This window comes from Poecilia reticulata, chromosome 23 (genome assembly GCF_904066995.2).
Source record: "Poecilia reticulata chromosome 23, P_reticulata-male-v2, whole genome shotgun sequence".
In the NCBI taxonomy this organism is placed as follows: domain Eukaryota; kingdom Metazoa; phylum Chordata; class Actinopteri; order Cyprinodontiformes; family Poeciliidae; genus Poecilia; species Poecilia reticulata.
In genome coordinates, this window is record NC_088852.1 from 10,877,025 (window position 1) to 10,895,543 (window position 18,519).

An 18,519-nucleotide genomic window follows, 5' to 3' on the forward strand; every position below is an offset into this window, starting at 1 on the left:
TGATCTCAAAAATATATTCTAATAAATATTCCTTCTTCACTGTTTTTTTAGGTGCATCAGTGGATGGGGATGCACCCACAGTCTACAACCTTCATGGCATCCAGGATTCTTCCATGACTGTTGAGTGCGAGAAAATGAGCAACATGGGAACATTTAATTCATCCCACATACACCACAGTGCAAACTCCCTTAGTCTTAACATGGAAAAGAGAGTTGAGGAGGCAGAGAGTGGGATAGGGCTTGGAATGAGGGTTGGGGCTCCCACAGGACTTCACGCAATATCTCCACATTCAGAGGGCCTACCCGGATCCTTTGTTCAAGCTCCGGCCATACGGAGGAGCAAGTCGCAATCCAGGCCTCCTCAAATGGTCAAGTTCTCAGAGGACACAGTGGACAATGGATATAATGATGGATTTGAGGTTAGTGTTATGAAACATCCCATGAGCGAGAAGCCACAAAGGAGAGCGCACTGTCCAGATGAACCTGGCAGAGCAAGAAGCCACTCGACAAGCCACCACGGCAGAAGCAGGCCCCAACACCACCGACAGGGCCGGCGCCACAGGAGCCGCAAAACTCGCTCGGACAACGCCCTTCACATGGTACCCGTAGAGAGAGCGCAGAGACTGTTTGAGCCTCAGCAGCAGGGTATAGTGAGTCCGCCGTACGGCGCGATGCGTCTTCAGAACCCTGCACACATGCTGCCGCTGGCCTACTCCCAAACCCGATCTGACTATATGCTCCGTAGCTCCAACCAGAATGACCCACGGTTTGAACATTTCATGGGTCTCCACAGAGACGAGGATGACTGGTGCTCAACTTGCTCGTCGTCGTCGTCAGACTCTGAGGAAGAGGGGTATTTTCTTGGCCAACCAATCCCACAACCTCGAGCGGTTGGGCGCTACTATGCAGAAGACTACCCAACAAGGGTGACCGCGCTCACGGCCCTCAGCCACGGCTCACAGACTGGTTGCAGAAAGGGCCATAGCTCCAAAAACTGTATCATTTCTTAGCGAACCATGTCATTAATATTACGGAGTGCACTACACAAAGCAATAAGGTGAAGATTTTTCAGTTCGGTCTGTCATATTCTGTAAAGAGGCCATTACTGAGCTGTTTAGACACTTCTTACGTGTATGTAAAGCTGGCTAAAATGTTCCAACATTGATAGGATTTGAATACCAGTGGAAATTTGGAATTTTGCCAAGAGAGGATTTTATGTTCAGTTAATAGTTTTGCAAGGGTAAATATGGTATACGGTAAAAACACCCCCCCCACCCCCAGAGGTTAACAATGCAAGTAGAGCCAACAAACTAACCAAATAACTATTTAATGTTTACTAAGGCAACATAAAAATGTAAATAATAAGTTAAAGTTTCAGTTCTAGTATTTTATACTCATTTAAAAGTGTAAAAATAGTTTTTGCTTAAGTGAGAAGAATCGCCAAGTTGTCCTCAGATAAAGGCCACATTATTCCTGTTTGATGTTTGCAACACCTTCCACATTATGTAATCACAAACCATGTACAGAACTGGCAGCGACACACCTGTACTTGCACCTGACCACCAGCATTGCTCTAAGATAACCAACGTGCGCTCTGTGATGTAAAGGTGCTTGCAATAAATATTTTTTCTCCAATTGTTCAAGAATGCTCTGGTTGAATCGGGTTATACAATTTGGAACGTATAATGCGTTTTTCTTCTATTTTTGACTTCAAGTAGACATACTTTCTACATACTAAAGAGGGGAAAACAAGCAAATATGAACGTAAGCAAGGTAGTCTTGACCTTCAAAAGTCAGCAAATGGCTACTATACAGAAAGTTACTCAAATATGTCTATAGACAGATGTAAAAAAAAAAGAAGACAAGGTTTTACCAGGTTGCCATTTTTCTCCAATATTTGCACTTGATCCCATAAGATAAAATTGCTTAAAAATTCAGCAAACTTTTTTTATATATAAAACACTTAATATAGATTTTTCTAAATTAAAGGACAAACAAGTTATTTCCAGTTTTAAAGTAACTTTTGCAAAAAGACAACCAATACCTTCACTTCAGTGGAGCGTTTCCTAGTTATGGAATTTGGCAACAAGGAAAAAAAAAGTTTATTCTAGAACCTTCTCCTGCAAAAATGTTCTATTCATATATATTTTTTTAAGATTCTTTTCCATTTTGAAAAGTTGCCAAAAGAAAAATGGAAAAGACAACAAATAACTACCCGTTGTCTTGGGGCATAAATATGTGACAAAAAGGAATACTTTTCTTTCTTTTCGAAATGTGAAAGAGTAGAAGATAAAAATTCAAAGCCAAGGCCGTCCGTTTTCCTTATAAGTCAAGACATGGCTACAAGGAAATAGCTGCTTGCTAACGACAGCCACATCTACACCCTACAGCTTTTTTTTTTAAGCTATCAAAACTGAAACGGTTGGGTGAGGATTTATAAAAATTCACTTGGTAGTGAATGACAATTTCTTTATCAAAAGCCCTTTCAATAAAAGTTAAACACCTCTCCTTTTAAATACACACAACTTAAGTATCGTCTTCAATTTCTAGTTTTTTTTAAGCTGATCAGGTTTGTCAAAAAAAACTTTACGAGTAATCCATGACTTCTTGTGTTGAGTTACAAACAAGACAAGAAACAAAAAAATCAGGCAATTTCTCCATGTCTCTTCAAAATGGGGAGATATCCCTGACTTTCTATTCTGCAAACATATGACGGACATAATTTGCTTGTGGGGGGGGAAAAAAAAACCATAGAACGGGGCAAGTCATTCAAGTTAATGTGTGAAAATCTTCATAACTCTGGGAATGCACATGAACTGCATGAGGATTTTTACAATATAACTTCTTTAGCCCAATTACTTTAAGTCGGACGATTTAGAAACTTTCAATTAGTAATCCATAACTTCTGGTTTCCCTGAGGTATGAATCCGAAAGGCCTTTTTCCTTTTTAGCCACTTTTCAAAATGGGAAAGAACATTACATCTTTGCAAGACAGAAGGATGGATCTGACTCTTAGTATATTTTGGGAATTTCTAAAAATGGTCAAGCTTTTCGCGTTTTGTTTTTTCAGAAATGTCAGATTGAGAAAGGCAATTTCAAATATTTTAACAGTACAAATTTTTACGACGACTTGATTTCTGTCTATTGCAGCACCGAGTGATACATATTTATTCAAGTTACACATCAGAAAACAAAACTTACAAAATGTGAGATCATGCTTCAAAACTGAATGCCATACTAAATATCATAAGAGCCACAGAGACTTGTAGTTTTTAAATATTATTTAAACAAAAACAAAAAAACTGTAATGTTTTTACATTTTTCATAGAAAACCTGAAGGTAAAAATGGTCCATTCAAAAATAACACTGTTCGCTCCTGCGATGAGTTCCTCAGGTTGCTGTGACCTGCAGTATGTTCAAGTCCAGCAATCCTAAATTTGAGCTGTTAATCCCCCCCAAAAAAACATAAAATAAAAATCATCAGTCTCATTAAATCGGAGCGGACGTAGACGAAGCGCGTCAGAAAGACGACGAGCTGTGGTTCACTCCGGTCTTTAACAGTTTCTGGGACATGGCAGGAGTGACAGAGTCACAGACGGAGGGTTCTGGAAGCCGGACGTCCTCATCCAGCTCTTTGATGAAATGCTTGAGGTCCTCCAGGCAGCGCTCGCGTATCTCTCCGAGGTTCTCCCTGAGCGGGACTTGCAGCTGCTTCTCCAAGCTGGGATCCTTTGCCACCAGCATTTTGACCACCATTCCGAACGTCTCGCAATCCTGCCTGTAGACCTAAAGGACAGGGCAGTGTGATTACTTTCATTTGGCTATAATAAAAACTGAGAAGTTTTCATATATTATTCATACATTGGGGAACCGCCTCCGTCCTTCTCTACCCGTCATCTGGGTGCAAACACTTCACAGCGTTACACTCGAGCTTACTCCTCTGGCGTGAACACATGCAAAGCAGTGTCAGAACATAAAAGACTTCATTCTCCTCTTGTACTTAATGAGCCCACTTGAAACAAGCTGAGAAACAATAAAAAATTAATTAATTAATTGGTGTTTTAGAGGTTTACGTCGGCCGTTAAATGAGCAAAGGACATTTCTGTGCTTCAAAATCCTCCACGGTGAAGTGAGTCTATCATTTCTACACATGTTTGAGGGGTAAAACATAAACGTTGCCTTGGAAAAGCATCAATCTGTTTACAACTTTTCACATTTGAACAAACTACAACCACAAACTATTTTAGTGGGATTGCAGCAAACGGTCTGTGTGCAATTTAATCTCAGTATAAATTTAGCAGCTGAGTGAAGGTTTTATTAAAAAGGATATTACCCCAGAGTGAAATACGATGTCTTTCTGTAGCAGGAAGCTGTCCCGGGTTGATGGTAAGGACAATCCCAAAAGCAAAAAGTTTTTAAGATGCTGCAGAAGACTCTTAGACTGTGGCTGAGATTTAACAGCCAGGTGGATTGGTCAAGACACACAGCCAGAGCAACAATGGAATTATTCAGATAGATTAAAAAAAAGAATGGCCCAGTCAAAGACCGGACCAAATCAATACTTTTGCACACTCAGTTTCCAGATTCAGTTATTAAATTTTTTTTTACGTTTTATTTTTAAGTCATTTTGGGGATCAATGTTAAAAGCTGATTTAATATTAGTTAAGTCTTATTGTCTGTAGGTTCAAACAACCAAACAAACACAATGGTAAACTTGAGTTCTAATTTTCAGAGTGTATTTCAGAGTGTAGGGCTAATCTATAGTTTTGTAGCATCTAAGTATAACAGCTTTATTAGAAAACTTCTGAACTTGTCAATTCAGGAATGGACTATTCTAGTCTGAAATCCAATATTATAAAAAATAGTTTGTGAACTTAATTTTTTTGTAAACTCCTAGCAATTAGCAGGTCTTGTTGGAGTTCTTTGTTGGCATTTTAGAGCAGATTCAAGAACCGTAGGTCTGAATTTAAAGTCGTCTAGAGGTCAAGCAGGCCCTTACCTAACAGATCCACACATCTAAAGTAGCAAAAGCTATACGGTTTAAAATTGCATAGAAAATTTAAGAATCTGTGGAAAGATGGGCAAAAAAATCCCCCAAAAACAAATAAAAAGAAGGCATATCTAAAATACACACCATCCAATCTGACTGAAACACATTCCAGAAGAAACATGGGCTATAACTGGCAAAATGTGAAAAATACAGAATAGGGTATGAATATATGATGCAATTTTCCCAACATATAAGCGTTTGTGCGTGCCAACAGGTTATCCAGGTTGAATAACTTCATTTATGAGCCAAAGAAACTGACACTATTTCACAACGTGACAGATTTAATTAGCTAGTCGGCCCCATCTATCCCCGAGTTTTCCTTCTCTTGAGTCAGAACAAAATTAATTCACAGACACTGATGATGTTACACAAGTAAATGAGCTAGAGGGCTGATTCACAAACACAGCTCAAGTAAAAATGCATAAATACAAGTATGTGCCCATCAGGCTGTGTGTTGTAAATTAGGCCAAGCAACACAGACTTTCAGTCACTCACCAACAGTGGCTTCTGCACTGCAGGGCGCTCTGACTCACCAACTTATTATTTATAGATTTTCACATCGTTCCTAGAACACAACGCAGGAGAAGAGAGTTCCAGAACAAAGATCTGCTGCTGTCAAACAGAGTTTATCTATTTGCATCTATAGAATAGGCTTTAAAAAGTAAAACATGTCACCCACAATCAGCAAACAGAACCAAGTGTCTGTAATACAGTCTATGATGGGTGGAACGATAGCAAGAGTTGGACAAAACCTGAAAGCTCATAGGTCAATATTTATGACCCATTAGTGCATCAAAAGTGATAATCTGCAAAATAATAAAAATAAAAAAAGGTGTGTTATAAGCCTTCGTATGCAAATGTTTATTAAAAGAAACTCATTATGGGCACAAATTAAATAAAATTTTGTTTCTCCCTTAGCATGTTGAGGAGAAACCACAAAGTTTTTGGTAGCCATTAGCGAGCTTTTAGCACATCTCTGCTTTTATTTGTGGAAGGAACCAAAGAATAGTAACTAAACTTTTTGCTGGTTGAGGTCAGGGCTTTGGCTAGACCATTTTATATGTTAAAACTAAATTCCCCCCCCCAAAAAATTACAAATGTTTCAGGTTAGTATTAAGCTGTTTGCTTAAGATCCAACCTTCTACAAATACTTGCAGAGGGAGGGGAGGAAAAGTGCTGTTGGTTTTTAAATGATTTACTTTAACAATAGGAAGAAACAGTCACATCAATCACTTCAGAGGAAACGTACGCTGGTCATCAGGATACAGTTTCCAAACCAGATGGTGACACAAATCAAACACACCCTGTCCTGTAAACCGGGTGTGTACCACACACACCTTGTGTATGTACAACATGAGTTGGGATGTTATTCACACGTCTGACGGTCTCGCTCAGCAGCTAACTATTTATACTATTCTCTCAGGATGCGTCCAATCAGTGTGCGGACAGCGGCTTCTATTAATACAGGAAGAAGCCGTTCCTACAAAACAATGTGCCGAAAACGAGTCCCACTTCCTAAAATCCATCCGGTTATCCAATCAGCAGAAGAAGAAAAAAAGCTCTCTGTAGGGCACTTTATACATAGATAAGGTTGTTATCTTTACAGCTCCCCTTTACTGACACTGTAAAGAGGCATAAACTCATCTGTCATTGTTTTGGCAGCTTTGCAGAGACGAATCAGACGCTTAGAATGTCAGTAGTTCAATAAATCTTTATGATTCTGCTGACCACTAGATCAGCAAATATCAGTAAAATAATAACAGTGATAAGATATTCAGATTCATTATAAATTAAGAGTCTGAACTCAAGAAGAAATGTGAAAGTGAGATCAGAAGATCTACAAACCAAAGTATTTATAGATGTGCACAGTTATGTAACAAAATCATTGGAGTTGTTTTTATATTTATATGACAACAAACATGATATTTTGAAGGCGGGTATAAACTTTCTCGGTTGTGTGTTTGCATCTCCCCTTCGCCAAAGAATGTAGATTAAGACGGACTGGAAAACAGGACTACCATCCCCATCCAGCTCTGCAATCTTTTTGAACAAAAACAGACAAAGCGCTCAACAGTTCTTCTGCGGCCAAATCTATTTATACTCCTAACCCAACGATATAAAACTGCCTTTGTTCCGCAGCCTGCGCAGTGAGGAGTAAAACTAACCCTTTCTTAGCCTGCATGCCTTGTCACTCACTTCCAACCACTTTGGCCGAGTTTCAGATCAAGCGAGCTTCAAGATTGAGGCGGCCTGTTAAAGGTTTCGAAGTCAGACGGTCGCCGAGTGTTTTTAGGAGCTGCTTGATTCTGTGTGTTTGTGTCTGTGAGGGCATTAAATCAAAACGGAGAGCAGAAAACCAAACACGTGGCCCACATTCGTCATGTGAGGAGGGATACTGCCTTGACTTTGGCGTGCAAAAGTGAGGGTAATTGAGTCATTATGGTGCAAAATAAACCAAGTGAGTTTACCTGACTGTTAAAGGGATGATGGGAAATTATGGCCAGCGAATCTGACGAGCGCTCTCAGACGTTTTATAGCTGCTGGTGCAAAGTCGGTGTGAAAGCAGCTTTTAGGTTTTAGTTGGTGTACTGAAGCACCAACTGTTCAAAAATTAATTCACTAACTAAGAGGAAAAGGAAGAAAGCAGTAGAGATCTATACTCTACTGAGAAATGTTGATTAAATTACTTTTGTCTGGCAGGATTATGTCTCAACAGTCTGGTCTCTTATGAAAAACCAAATGACAACCTTCAAAATCTGGAAATCATAAAAGCTTCAGAGAGCAACAACAGAACAGAAAGCTGGAGTTGTTGAAGCAAAAAAAAAAAAAAACACAAATATTTAATTTGTTTCCCCCCCCCCAACTGTTATTTGACAAAGAGCTCTGATAACATAAAGCAGGACACATTCTGAAACAAAATATTGCATTAAAATTAAAAATCTGACCTACAGAATCAGCCACACGCATCAGTATAGAAATATTTTAAGATAGCATAATGACACATTGAAACGTGACAAAGAACTCTATACTTTGGGTTCATTTCCTCCCCCCCAAATAAATCTTTCAATGCAAGATTATGTTGCTTACCAGGGAGAGGAGGCAGTTAAAGTGGCCTGTAGTGCGAGTTAGAATGAGACCACAAGGACTGAACAGTTGGGCAGTAAAAGCAGGAGGGAAGTCGCGGCGTCAGCACCAGCACTGCAACAAAGCTGCAGGCTCGCTGGTGCAGCTCGACGTGAGAGAGTGAAATGTGTCCTTCAGGGCAGAGTTAGCTCAGGATTTAATGGTTTTGAGTAAACCAACGGTAGCGTTCACTGGTCCGGGAACGGCCTTCATTAGACAAGTGAGCAGGTCTGGAACCTTTAGCCTGGGGTGCTGCAAGCTCTGTTAAACGTAAATCCTTCGCATTTATTGTGCGTATACAGCTAGCCCCAAACTTTGCTCAGTGGCGAGCTTTGTTCAGTTGCTGTCAAAACTGTTACTAGAGCTACATGTATTAACGTGATACTTTTATAAGAAGTAAAAAAGAAAAAAAGAAATAAAAAACTTTAAGCTTCAGAACATTATAGCAACGTTTGCAACAAAACCAAATCACAGACTCTCAAAGCCTAATTTTGAGTTTCTACACAGTATTGGCAGAATACATGAGCTTCATTAGCAGTGTTATATATTTTTTTATTTAGTTGATCCTAAGTAGCATTATTTTCATTTGCAAATCAGATAGAAAGAATGTAAGGTTTCCTCTAAAGCCGTCCTGAAAAGACTGTTCATTAACCTTATCGGTGAAATGTAAATGCTTCCATCTCAGCACCTTTCAAGTGCAGCACAATAAATTCAACTGGGATATTTAAAAATACCAGATCACTGGTTCCAAGTAGATTCATTGAAATAGAAGTACCTTTTCTATCTCCTTGGCTTTGGCTGCGATGGCCATGGTTCGCCTCTCTTCTAGGTTCTCTGTAGGCTTTTTGCTGTCTTCAGTGACCGGAGCCACGATTGGTTCCTCCTTTTCTGCCTCTGGTGGATTACTTTCCTCCTGTAAGGAGAGGAGAAGAGAGCTGCATGTGAATCCTGGCTTTAAAGAGAAGCTAAGAAACTGAAAAGCAGATTAAAAATGACTGTGAACCGAAGGAAGACTTGGAAAACACTTGAAATCGCATGACAAAACACCAAGGATGTGTAGGAATGTGGGTCAGTAACCTGAAGCCCAGCATCAGTGGATCACAATGACCTGACCTACTGTTACTTCTTTTATAGGAAGCCAAAGTCGGTGAAGCGTAGCAAAAAGGTCAAACTTAGCTCTACAGCAGCTTTTCCAACATGAAAAGTCAGAGTCACTTTTGGCAAATGAGTAAGCTCAACTTTGAACTACAACTACAACTACAAAGAAAAGCAGAAGGGAACATCAGGATTCCCGTTGATGTTTTCATTAAGTATCAAAGCTAATCTAATAATACTCGAGCGGTTTCTACTCATTGACTTGTCTGGTTTTGGACAGGAACTTCCGAAATTAGGAAGCATCGCGAACAAAATTAAGCCTTCTTCTAACGAGCAGACTGGAAGTTGTGCGTAAATGGGGACGCATTCCTGCTCATTTCCTGATTCTACGAGAGTTTGACGGCCAGGGAGCAGAGCCGCCCAACCAGGACTAAAGTTCGCTCATTCATCCGGGGGAAACGGGCCACGGACCAAGTCATCTTTCGTTTCTAGAAGTCCGAGTAAAGACATTACAAGCGACGGAGCATCACGTCCGGCTGCGGTCTAAAAATGAAAAGCACAACTCATAAGGAATCATCCAATTATTCCTTCCTATTCAGTGCCGAGCGTAGCTCCAGGGAGAAGTCCTGCGTACACGCTTGTGCACGTCTGAAAGATCACATTTGTCAGGCTTCGGCCTCCTTTGCTCGAGTTAATAATGAAAGCAACCATAACTTTCAGAGCCTTATTTGAAGTGGATGGAAAAAAAGGCTTAACTAGGTTTGCTCTCAAGCCAAAGCTGTTTATTTTTTTCCACATATGGGGAATAATGTGAATGTGGTCATTTTTAGAGTATATGCAACAACAAAAAGACATTTTCATTCCAAGATATTTTTAGCTTATTTTTCTAAGCATGGTCTAAAATTAAATTAGGATTTATGTTTCCAATGTCCTAACAGTTTGCATTCGTCTGCGAAGTATTCTTGCCATTGCCAGGGATTTTCATAACATGAGACTCTCCAAGCACTAGTACTGACTGAGAAAGCAGTGCTTTCTACCTGTCAACATGGTAGAAATTATTGCTACAAAGCAGAAGCTATTACTTCATATGTCAAAAATTAAACGGGGAAAAAAAAACAAAAAACGATAACTCGCAAATGTAGAAACAAACTTTCCCCCAATTTTAACCACAAACTTCCTTCAATGTTATAGTTTTATGTGAAAGATCAATGTGTAGTAGTTGTAAAGTGAAAACAAATACTTTTTTTTTTAAAGTGCCATTTCGTTTTCAGCCCCCTTTACTCAAATACCCTAAAATAAAATCCAGAGCAACCTATTCAGCACTGCTTTTCAAAGTCCTGTTAATTTAATCTCAGTAGAAATAGAGCCATTTTGTGGAGGCCTCAGAGGCTTTTCAGAAGACATTAGTGAACAAACATTGTCATGAAGAAGAAGAAACACAGCAGACAAATCAGGGGTACCGCTGCGGTGAAGTTCAACGCAGGGTTTGGTTATGAAACAATACCCTCGGCTTTGAACGTGTCACACAGAATCAATCCGTCTCCCAAAAACGGACAGAATATGGCACAAACCCACCAAGACGAGGCCGCCCACCTAAAACCAGACAAGGGGAGCATAAATCAGAGAAGCAGCAAAGAGGTCGGGAGAAAAAGCGGGAGAATTTGGCAATGGAACAAACTGAACATCCAGAGAAACCATTGTTGGAAAAACAAGCGGTAAGAAATCCTGTTTAGAGTTTGCCGTGGAAAATAGCTGCGCTGATCATATTAGAGCACAAACCTTCACCCTGAACACAGCTTCTTCCCCCACCATGAAACGTGATGGAATCTGTGGAAAGATCTGAACACGGGTTCAGACTCTCTCTATCCGGTCGGACTCGGCTAGAGACATCTTGCAAGAAAGAATGAACAAAGATTTAAAAAATTGGCAAAACTGATCGTTACCCTTCAAGACTAGCAGCTTTATTTGCAGAAAAGGTGGTTGTACAAATCACCGACTCAGGGTGGCTGAATAGAAACGCACACATCAGTTCAGTTCTTCATTTCTAAAACTGTGAAAAACAATTCATGCTTTTCATTCACCTTCACATGTCTGCACAGATTTCCACTGGCCTATCCCGAAAAAGTTCAAAGGTTAAGAATACTTCTGTAAGACGCAAGAATCCACGTATCTTGTTATTTTACGTGGCCAAATATGAAATGGCAACAAAGAAGATTTTTGTGCAGAGATGAACCTCCTGGTGACCTTTCCTTTGTTCCAAATCCAGCTCTCCACCCATAGACCACCCTGGCTCACAGCCAGAGGTGGAGCTGCTCTATAGTTACCCTCCTCTTTGGTCTCTTCAGTCAGAGATGGCTCCAGAAAGCCTGCCTATGTGTGTGTGTGTGTGTGTAGTACGGCCACAGCAGGCAGTGACCCAGGCTATTAGAACAAGCTTTACTGAACGTGCACAGCAAAAGGCTTTCATCTCGGCCAAGGTTATGGGCATGTGCCCCGGGAACACATCAACAATGCACCGCAGCACAGATCAAACCCAGCAGAACCACGTGTATGCATGTGTGTGTGTGTGCGTGTGAGGAGAGGTGGGACAGTAACAAACTTTTATCACAGCATTGATTGAACGGGACATGCGTCAGACAGAGGCATGTTTGTATCTTGCAACAACTCATTTGTTACCCAGCTGTTTGTGTCGTTTCTTTTTTATACTTCCAACTAAATACGTTCTTGCAAAACGCACACAGTCCTCTCGGTTTTTAAAACTCTCTCTCGCTTTGTCCCAAAAAATGAAAAAGCAGCTTTTGATTGTGGCTGTGGTAGACCAGACCTCTTCTGAACTGGTTCAGTGAAACCACAACACCATTGTGACCATAATAGAGCCGTTTCATTGGGTTTTTGATTAAAGTAAACTCACCACAGACTTGTAAAAACGCTACAAGTCAACTTCACTTTAGAGAAATGAGGTCGGCGCTGCAAAAGCAGTTTGGGGCAACGTTTTCGGAACGGCAAAAGGAAATTAAATGACTAAAGGCCAACCAGTGTGGGTCCCATTGCAGATATAAGTTGTTTTTTTTTTACCTATAGAATGATTATTTTCTCTTACTGTACACGGAATATTGTTTAATTGAGATGTTTAGAGCAGCATTTTTTTTTAAGTGTTTTGCTAATATTTTCACTACAAAAGCTACAAGGAGAAGATCACGGTGGGATGCAAACAGTAAATGGAATAGTTTGAGCTCTTTTGCGCATAAAATTCTTTCATATCGTTATCAGTCAACAGATTTTCCCCACTTGAGCTGTTCATGTCTGCAGTTTTAAACATGAACTTCTTAGATGCTTTTCTGAATCATGTTCTCATTGCCCGGCCTGTCAGTGTAGGTTTGCAGTTGTGCCATACTGTTTTCATTTTGGGATAATGAGAGATTTTAAAATGTCTGCAGCTTGAGATACTGTTGGATAATTTAACCTTGCTTTAACCTTCACCGTTTTCTCTGACCCATAATGCCGTGATGATGCCATTAGTTCACTGATGTTCTCTAACAAGCCTCCAAAACCCTGTAAAAAACTGGATCTGCTGAGATTAAATGATACTCAAGTTTATAGTTGCTAATTTTATTTAGTGGTATCCAAGTAAAGTGGGCTCAACACAAATGCACATCACACTTTCATCCACATGCCAATTTCTGTTTGTCAACCAGATAATTTCTGCTTCTGCAAAGGATAGTACACAGAATTTATTGCATAAATTAAGTGCATCCTTATGTTTTAATTCCCTTCTAATTTGGTAAAAAATAAAAGTCAAGTACTCCTAAAAAAACCAGAAGACCAATACTGATTCACAGAACAACATTTTGGTCGCAAAAATTGTTCAATTCCAACACTGAACAACCTACGTAACTTACAGGAATAAACTCTGAAGTGATTAACAAGCAATTCTTTCGGAGCATTTACATTTTTTGGTCAAGATCTGAATGAGGCGTAAAATACAGAAGCCTCTCAAATTCAAGTCCGCAGCGTTGCTTGCGGGACTCGACATCGACACCTCGAAAAAAATCGAAACGTCCAATAGACACACTCTTGATCTGAATAAGGAAACGATTGTTCAGTGTAAACAGCGTAAACACATCTTAATGAGCTCTGCTGGGACTCCGCTGTCTTTGCGGTCAAGATCATGTGATAAAGTTATGACTCGGGCTACTGACTTAACCCCTTGCTTCTGGGTGGCCTCCTCTATACACACACACACACACACACACACAAACACACACAGCTCCCTAATCGCAATCACATCTGATCTTATTTACCCTCCTCTGCGCAGCTGAAGATGGATGGCATGAGCAAAACAAACTACTATTTACAATTTGGGCAGGAGCTGTACACAGGGCAACACTAAAAGTAGTTTTTAAAAACTTGGTCAACACTTGAGCCACTTTCCTCTGCCGTTATCAGTCCATCTGACTGAAGTCTGCTTATACCACAGATAAACACAGTGCAGGCCTGATGGCTTTTTATGCTGCGGCTGAACGCTGCTTTAAAAGCCATTAGCATGCTTCAGTGGGACTGAACGCTTACAGCGAGGATGGGATTTAAGAAGTTCCAGATGCACCCTGCCGGTCGACGTCAAAGGCAGAGAGCAGGGCGACCGATTAATAAAGTTGTTTAGAGCTGCTGCGCAAGCAAATTTAAACCCAAGTTGGTTGTTTGTTAAAAACAACAAAGGGTTCTTATGCTCCACTTCCCTCGAAATATCTTTAAATTTAAGCAGACGTTCCTTTGTTGCTCACCTTGTTTGATGTCGCACTCTGTGGGGAGCCTTCTCGTGACAAGCCAGGAATTTTGTCTGCAATTTTAGGGAAAACAAAGAAGAAAGAGAACAAAGGACTGATACATTGAGCTTTAAAATGGGGGCAAACATGAAACATTATCCACCAGAAAAAGGAGCTTTGGGAAAGCGGTTGGAAAAAAAAAAAGTGATGAGAAGCTGGGATTCTACGACGGAAATGGAGAGCAAGAAAAAGGAACGTAGCTTTCATAGCTAAAACACAGCAACCCGTTGACTGTGGTCACCAGTCAAGCTCTTTAGTATAGTTTTTTTTCCCTTCTTTTCTCGCATTTAAATCATTTAAGTTTTCTGGGTCAATTAAAAAAACACTAAAGTAAACCCTTGGCGCCCAGGAAAGAAACATAAAAATACGCCAGTGGAAACACCAGCTTCAGGAATATCCATCAGACACGCTACACCCTCTTCCCACTGCTTCCCCCGAGCATGAGCTGGTGGCATCTTTACGAGCCCTGACAGACGGAACGACAGAAACGAGGAGAGGGGCTTCCTGCAGGACACGTTAGAAACGCTTTCTGTCAACTCGAGTTACTCGGATTTAACCGTTTCATTTTCCATTCAGTTTGTACTGGAAACCGCATCTCTTGACTTTCTGGGATTAGTGCGACTGATTAGAGAAATATTGTGGGATGAAAGGAAATGTGTATTTTATTTTATTTAGACTTTTCTTTCCAACAAGTGCTTTTGCAAGAATAGTTGTATTCTTTCAGAGTTTTTGCCCCTTTTCTTGTAGAGGATAAGAAACATGCAATGGACAGTGTACTGGTCAGAGGAATTTGAACTGTGTGACATGCATTTAAAACTATGTGTGGTGGAAACCCAAAGATGCAAAGCACCTTGAATACAGTAGCTGTGAAGCAAGACAGTGGCAGCATTGAGCTGCAGAACAGTGAAGCTTGAACTAGGATGGAGTAAAGTACAGGGCAATCGTAGGAAACTTTGTGTTTGTCTACCACAAAAAAATCCCAATGAGATATCCTGGGATTTGTGAATCTGTAAAATAAAAAGTGGAAAGGTTCCAGGCTGCACAGTGGCGCAGTTGGTAGAGCTGTTGCCTTGCAGCAAGAAGGTTCTGGGTTCGATTCCCCGCCCCGGTCTTTCTGCATGGAGTTTGCAGGTTCTCCCTGTGCATACGTGGGTTTTCTCCGGGTACTCCAGTTTCCTCCCACAGTCCAAAATCATGACTGTCAGGTTAATTGGCCTCTCCAAATTGCCCCTAGGTGTGAATGTGTGTGTGCATGGTTGTTTGTCCTGTGTGTCTCTGTGTTGCCCTGCGACAGACTGGCAACCTGTCCAGGGTGAACCCTGCCTATCGCCCGAAACGTTAGCTGGCGGTGGGCACCAGCAACCCTCCCAACCCCATTAAGGGACAAGGTTGCAAGAAAATGGATGGATGGATGGATGGATGGATGGATGGAAAGCACAATTAAACTGCTAAACTGGGATTTCTTGCATTAGACATCAGTAATAATTTTAATAAAAGTCCATGCCAAGTTGGTCATCAACAACTAGACTGAACTTTACTTACCAATAATCTTGGATTCAGTACAAGTTTCTTCATACCCTGCAGGAAGACCAAACCGTAAAATCACTAAGCCGAGGACAATAACTGGGGCATCCAACATGAAAAACACAAAACTATGACCCGGTCCCTTTAATGGAAGGTTTAGTCACGTTTCTCCGCCTTAAGGTCATTTTATCATGCACCCCCTACCAGTTAAATCATTACCAAAACACACCATTATTGTTCTGCAATGTAAAGAAAGCACCTATACTAATAAACCAAAGACTTATTTCACAGGGGAAAGCTCAAGGTGAGATGGAAAGCACAGGATAGAACCAGCTCTCAGAGTAAATTGGAAAGTTAAAGGTTTGAAGGCAACAACAAAAAAAAAAAAAATCATGCAGCACATAAAGAGATACCTTAGCACTTTCATGTGTTTTACATTAGATCTATCGGTGGGTAAAATGTGTGAATTCTGTCAAAAAAAACAAAAAAACAAACTCTACTATGAATTAAAACTATTGTAACAACGACAGCAAATGATTAGGAACAATGAAATGTGCTAATGTACCTCACTAAACAAGATGAGATGACTTCCTTATTCTAATTAATGATTACTCCCCCACTAGGTTATTGTATATTTAAAACTCATGAGACAACTTGCTTAAGACCTGGGTGAAACATATACTAGTTTCTGGGTTGGCGTTTTAACTTTAAATGTTTACACTAAATGTCCCGATTCCAGAATGTCTTTTAATTTGTTTAACTTTGAAGCAGTCCTCATCGTGTTTTGTGCACAACAAGGATGCAAAAGAAAGGACATCACCCAGGTCCAAGCTCGGTCACGTGAGTTGGTGTACAGACCCAAAATGTCATGTCCGCTCTGAGGGAAGAGCGCCCCCCAGAGGTGCTCAGAAACACCTGTGTGACTCTCTGGACCGTCCAAATCTGGAAAAGCCAATCATCCAGATTGTCAGTCAAAGACACAGAATGAGGTGAGGCAAACAAAAGAAATGGAAAACAATGGATTCTGTTTAATGATGCCTACATGGATTCAATCTTTTTGAAAATGTAATTTGATCTCTAATGAAAATGCTTGACATGCTTATGGTGAATGGATTTTTTGAAGGACTTGGTCCAATAACTAAATATTTAGTAGCTTGAGTTCCAGAGAACGAAATATCAAAGCAAAGTAATGAAATACTGGGAAGCAGAAAGGAAATATCAGTTTTCAATACTTTTACAAAGAAACTTAAATAAAATCTGAAAACAACGTTGAATTTTCTTTCCTTTTCACAGTACGAAACTACGCAAGTGTTGGTTCATCACAAAAAACCCCAACAAACTATTGTAAAATATGAAAACGTTCAAGATTTATTAACATCTTGAAAAGAATTGTAAATGGCTCCTCAAGCTATTTATGACCCCGATTTCAAAAAGTTTTAAAATATACAAATAAAAAAAACAAAACAATAATGCATGTTTTGTACATACTCTTGCCTTGCTGTGTGGAAAAAGGCAGGCTCTTCGCCCTGTCCGGTGAGTAGCCTCTGCTGCTCACGCTGGAGCCGGAGCGACTGTGAGGGGAGCGGGCCACCTCGCGGCGGACAGGGGAGCGTTCTCTTAGGGGAGGAAACAGGGCTGCCTTCCTCCTGTAAGGATCCCTGTCCTCACTGGAAGAATGAGAAACGCATATTAGTTTTATATTTGTCGTATTCCAACATTTCAAGTGGAAACTGGAAAATTGTTCTCGTTTGATATCAGATTCGGTGATTTGCCGCAATTTCTGTTCACAGTTCCATTTAGGCAAAAACGCAGTGCAAAGTCGCCATCTAGCGTTTACTATGATGTACTGAACTTCATTTTGGATTAAAATATTGAACCATCTATCCTATATGTTGCGTCTTCAGCCTCTAGTGACTTTCTAAAATTAGTCTGAGACGGACATAAGACACGGATGCCCAGGTCGGTGATTTTCATACCCTCTGTCCAGGTTGCGGATGGCTTGCACTAATGTGTCTTCCCCGCTTTCTGGGAGCGATCTGGCAGCTGGATAAACGCCCTGGCTTCTCACGCTGGGAGGTGGAGGTACACGAGCACTGAGGGGAGAAAATATAAATTACATTAATTAATAAAAGCACCGATAAGTGGTTGAAAAACTAAGACGATTTTTTAAAATGAAATATATGAAACAAGTCCGGATTTTTATCCTGCCTCGTTTTAATTAGTTAATTTCACTGAATATTATTAAATGATTTGTGGCAGCAATTAAAATTGTACGGCGTTTAAAGAATAATGTAAACAGTTTTTCTGCAGTGCCAGTTCATTCACTTGTATATTTTTTAATCTTCTCCGTTATTACAAAGTATAAATATTTTATTTTAATTAAAAACATAATAGAAGCCGTTGTGCTAAAACACTAAGGGAAGGAAATACAAATAACTTATTTATAGAAAAGTTCTGGAGGCTGAGAGGAATGTTTGGAGTTCCCTCCTGTTCCTGTTGCCCTTAGCAACTTGATCTTCGATAAAGTGAGAACAATTGAAGGACTTTTAGATTCTTTGACGTCAAACTAAAGTTCCCTAAATTATATGACCATTGCTGTGTGAGCCAATGTGTAATAACGGGTGATCAATGAAATTTTAGAGCATTGGTATTCATGATCAACTCATCATTGTGGTGCAGAAATGAGGTTTTTAGATGGAAAATTCACAAAATGTGCTCACCATTTCAATACTCTAATTCAAAACAGGCCGGCGTACTGAATGAAATCCTGGCAAACAACCTTAGACTTTAGCACAAAAAAAAAAGAGAAAAAAAGAAAAGAGAAATAATTACCCAAACTCCAAAGATCGTCCCGCATGAGGGTCTTCTCTCGGTACTCTGTATGGAAAGTCTTCCTACAAAAAA

The 18,519-nt window shown here is 40.2% G+C and overlaps 2 protein-coding genes across 12 annotated transcripts in view; one reads left to right on the forward strand and one right to left on the reverse strand.

Annotated features, from left to right (window-relative positions):
• The window catches only part of prickle1b (prickle homolog 1b), a 29,211-nt gene extending 27,576 nt beyond the window's left edge, over window positions 1-1,635 (forward strand). For both annotated transcript variants that reach the window (XM_008400984.3, XM_008400983.3), the window contains exon 8: window positions 52-1,635. In XM_008400984.3, coding sequence (XP_008399206.1) covers window positions 52-1,010 — 959 coding nt within the window. In that variant the 3' untranslated portion in view covers window positions 1,011-1,635. The remainder of the gene's footprint in view (window positions 1-51) is intronic.
• Window positions 1,636-3,134: 1,499 nt separating this feature from the next.
• Window positions 3,135-18,519, reverse strand: part of pphln1 (periphilin 1) — a 77,599-nt gene continuing 62,214 nt past the window's right edge. For 3 of the 10 annotated variants that reach the window (XM_008400991.3, XM_008400990.2, XM_008400992.3), the window contains 8 exons: window positions 18,448-18,509; window positions 17,592-17,708; window positions 17,104-17,282; window positions 16,474-16,557; window positions 15,634-15,669; window positions 14,050-14,105; window positions 8,949-9,086; window positions 3,135-3,786 (listed from right to left, as the gene is read on the reverse strand). In XM_008400991.3, the coding sequence (XP_008399213.2) occupies window positions 3,520-3,786; window positions 8,949-9,086; window positions 14,050-14,105; window positions 15,634-15,669; window positions 16,474-16,557; window positions 17,104-17,282; window positions 17,592-17,708; window positions 18,448-18,509 (939 nt within the window). In that variant the 3' untranslated portion in view covers window positions 3,135-3,519. Of the gene's footprint in view, window positions 3,787-3,861; window positions 4,024-8,948; window positions 9,087-14,049; window positions 14,106-15,633; window positions 15,670-16,473; window positions 16,558-17,103; window positions 17,283-17,591; window positions 17,709-18,447; window positions 18,510-18,519 lie in introns of those variants that run through there. The other 7 variants (XM_008401001.3, XM_008400999.2, XM_008400995.2 and 4 more) reach the window with 7 other exon arrangements.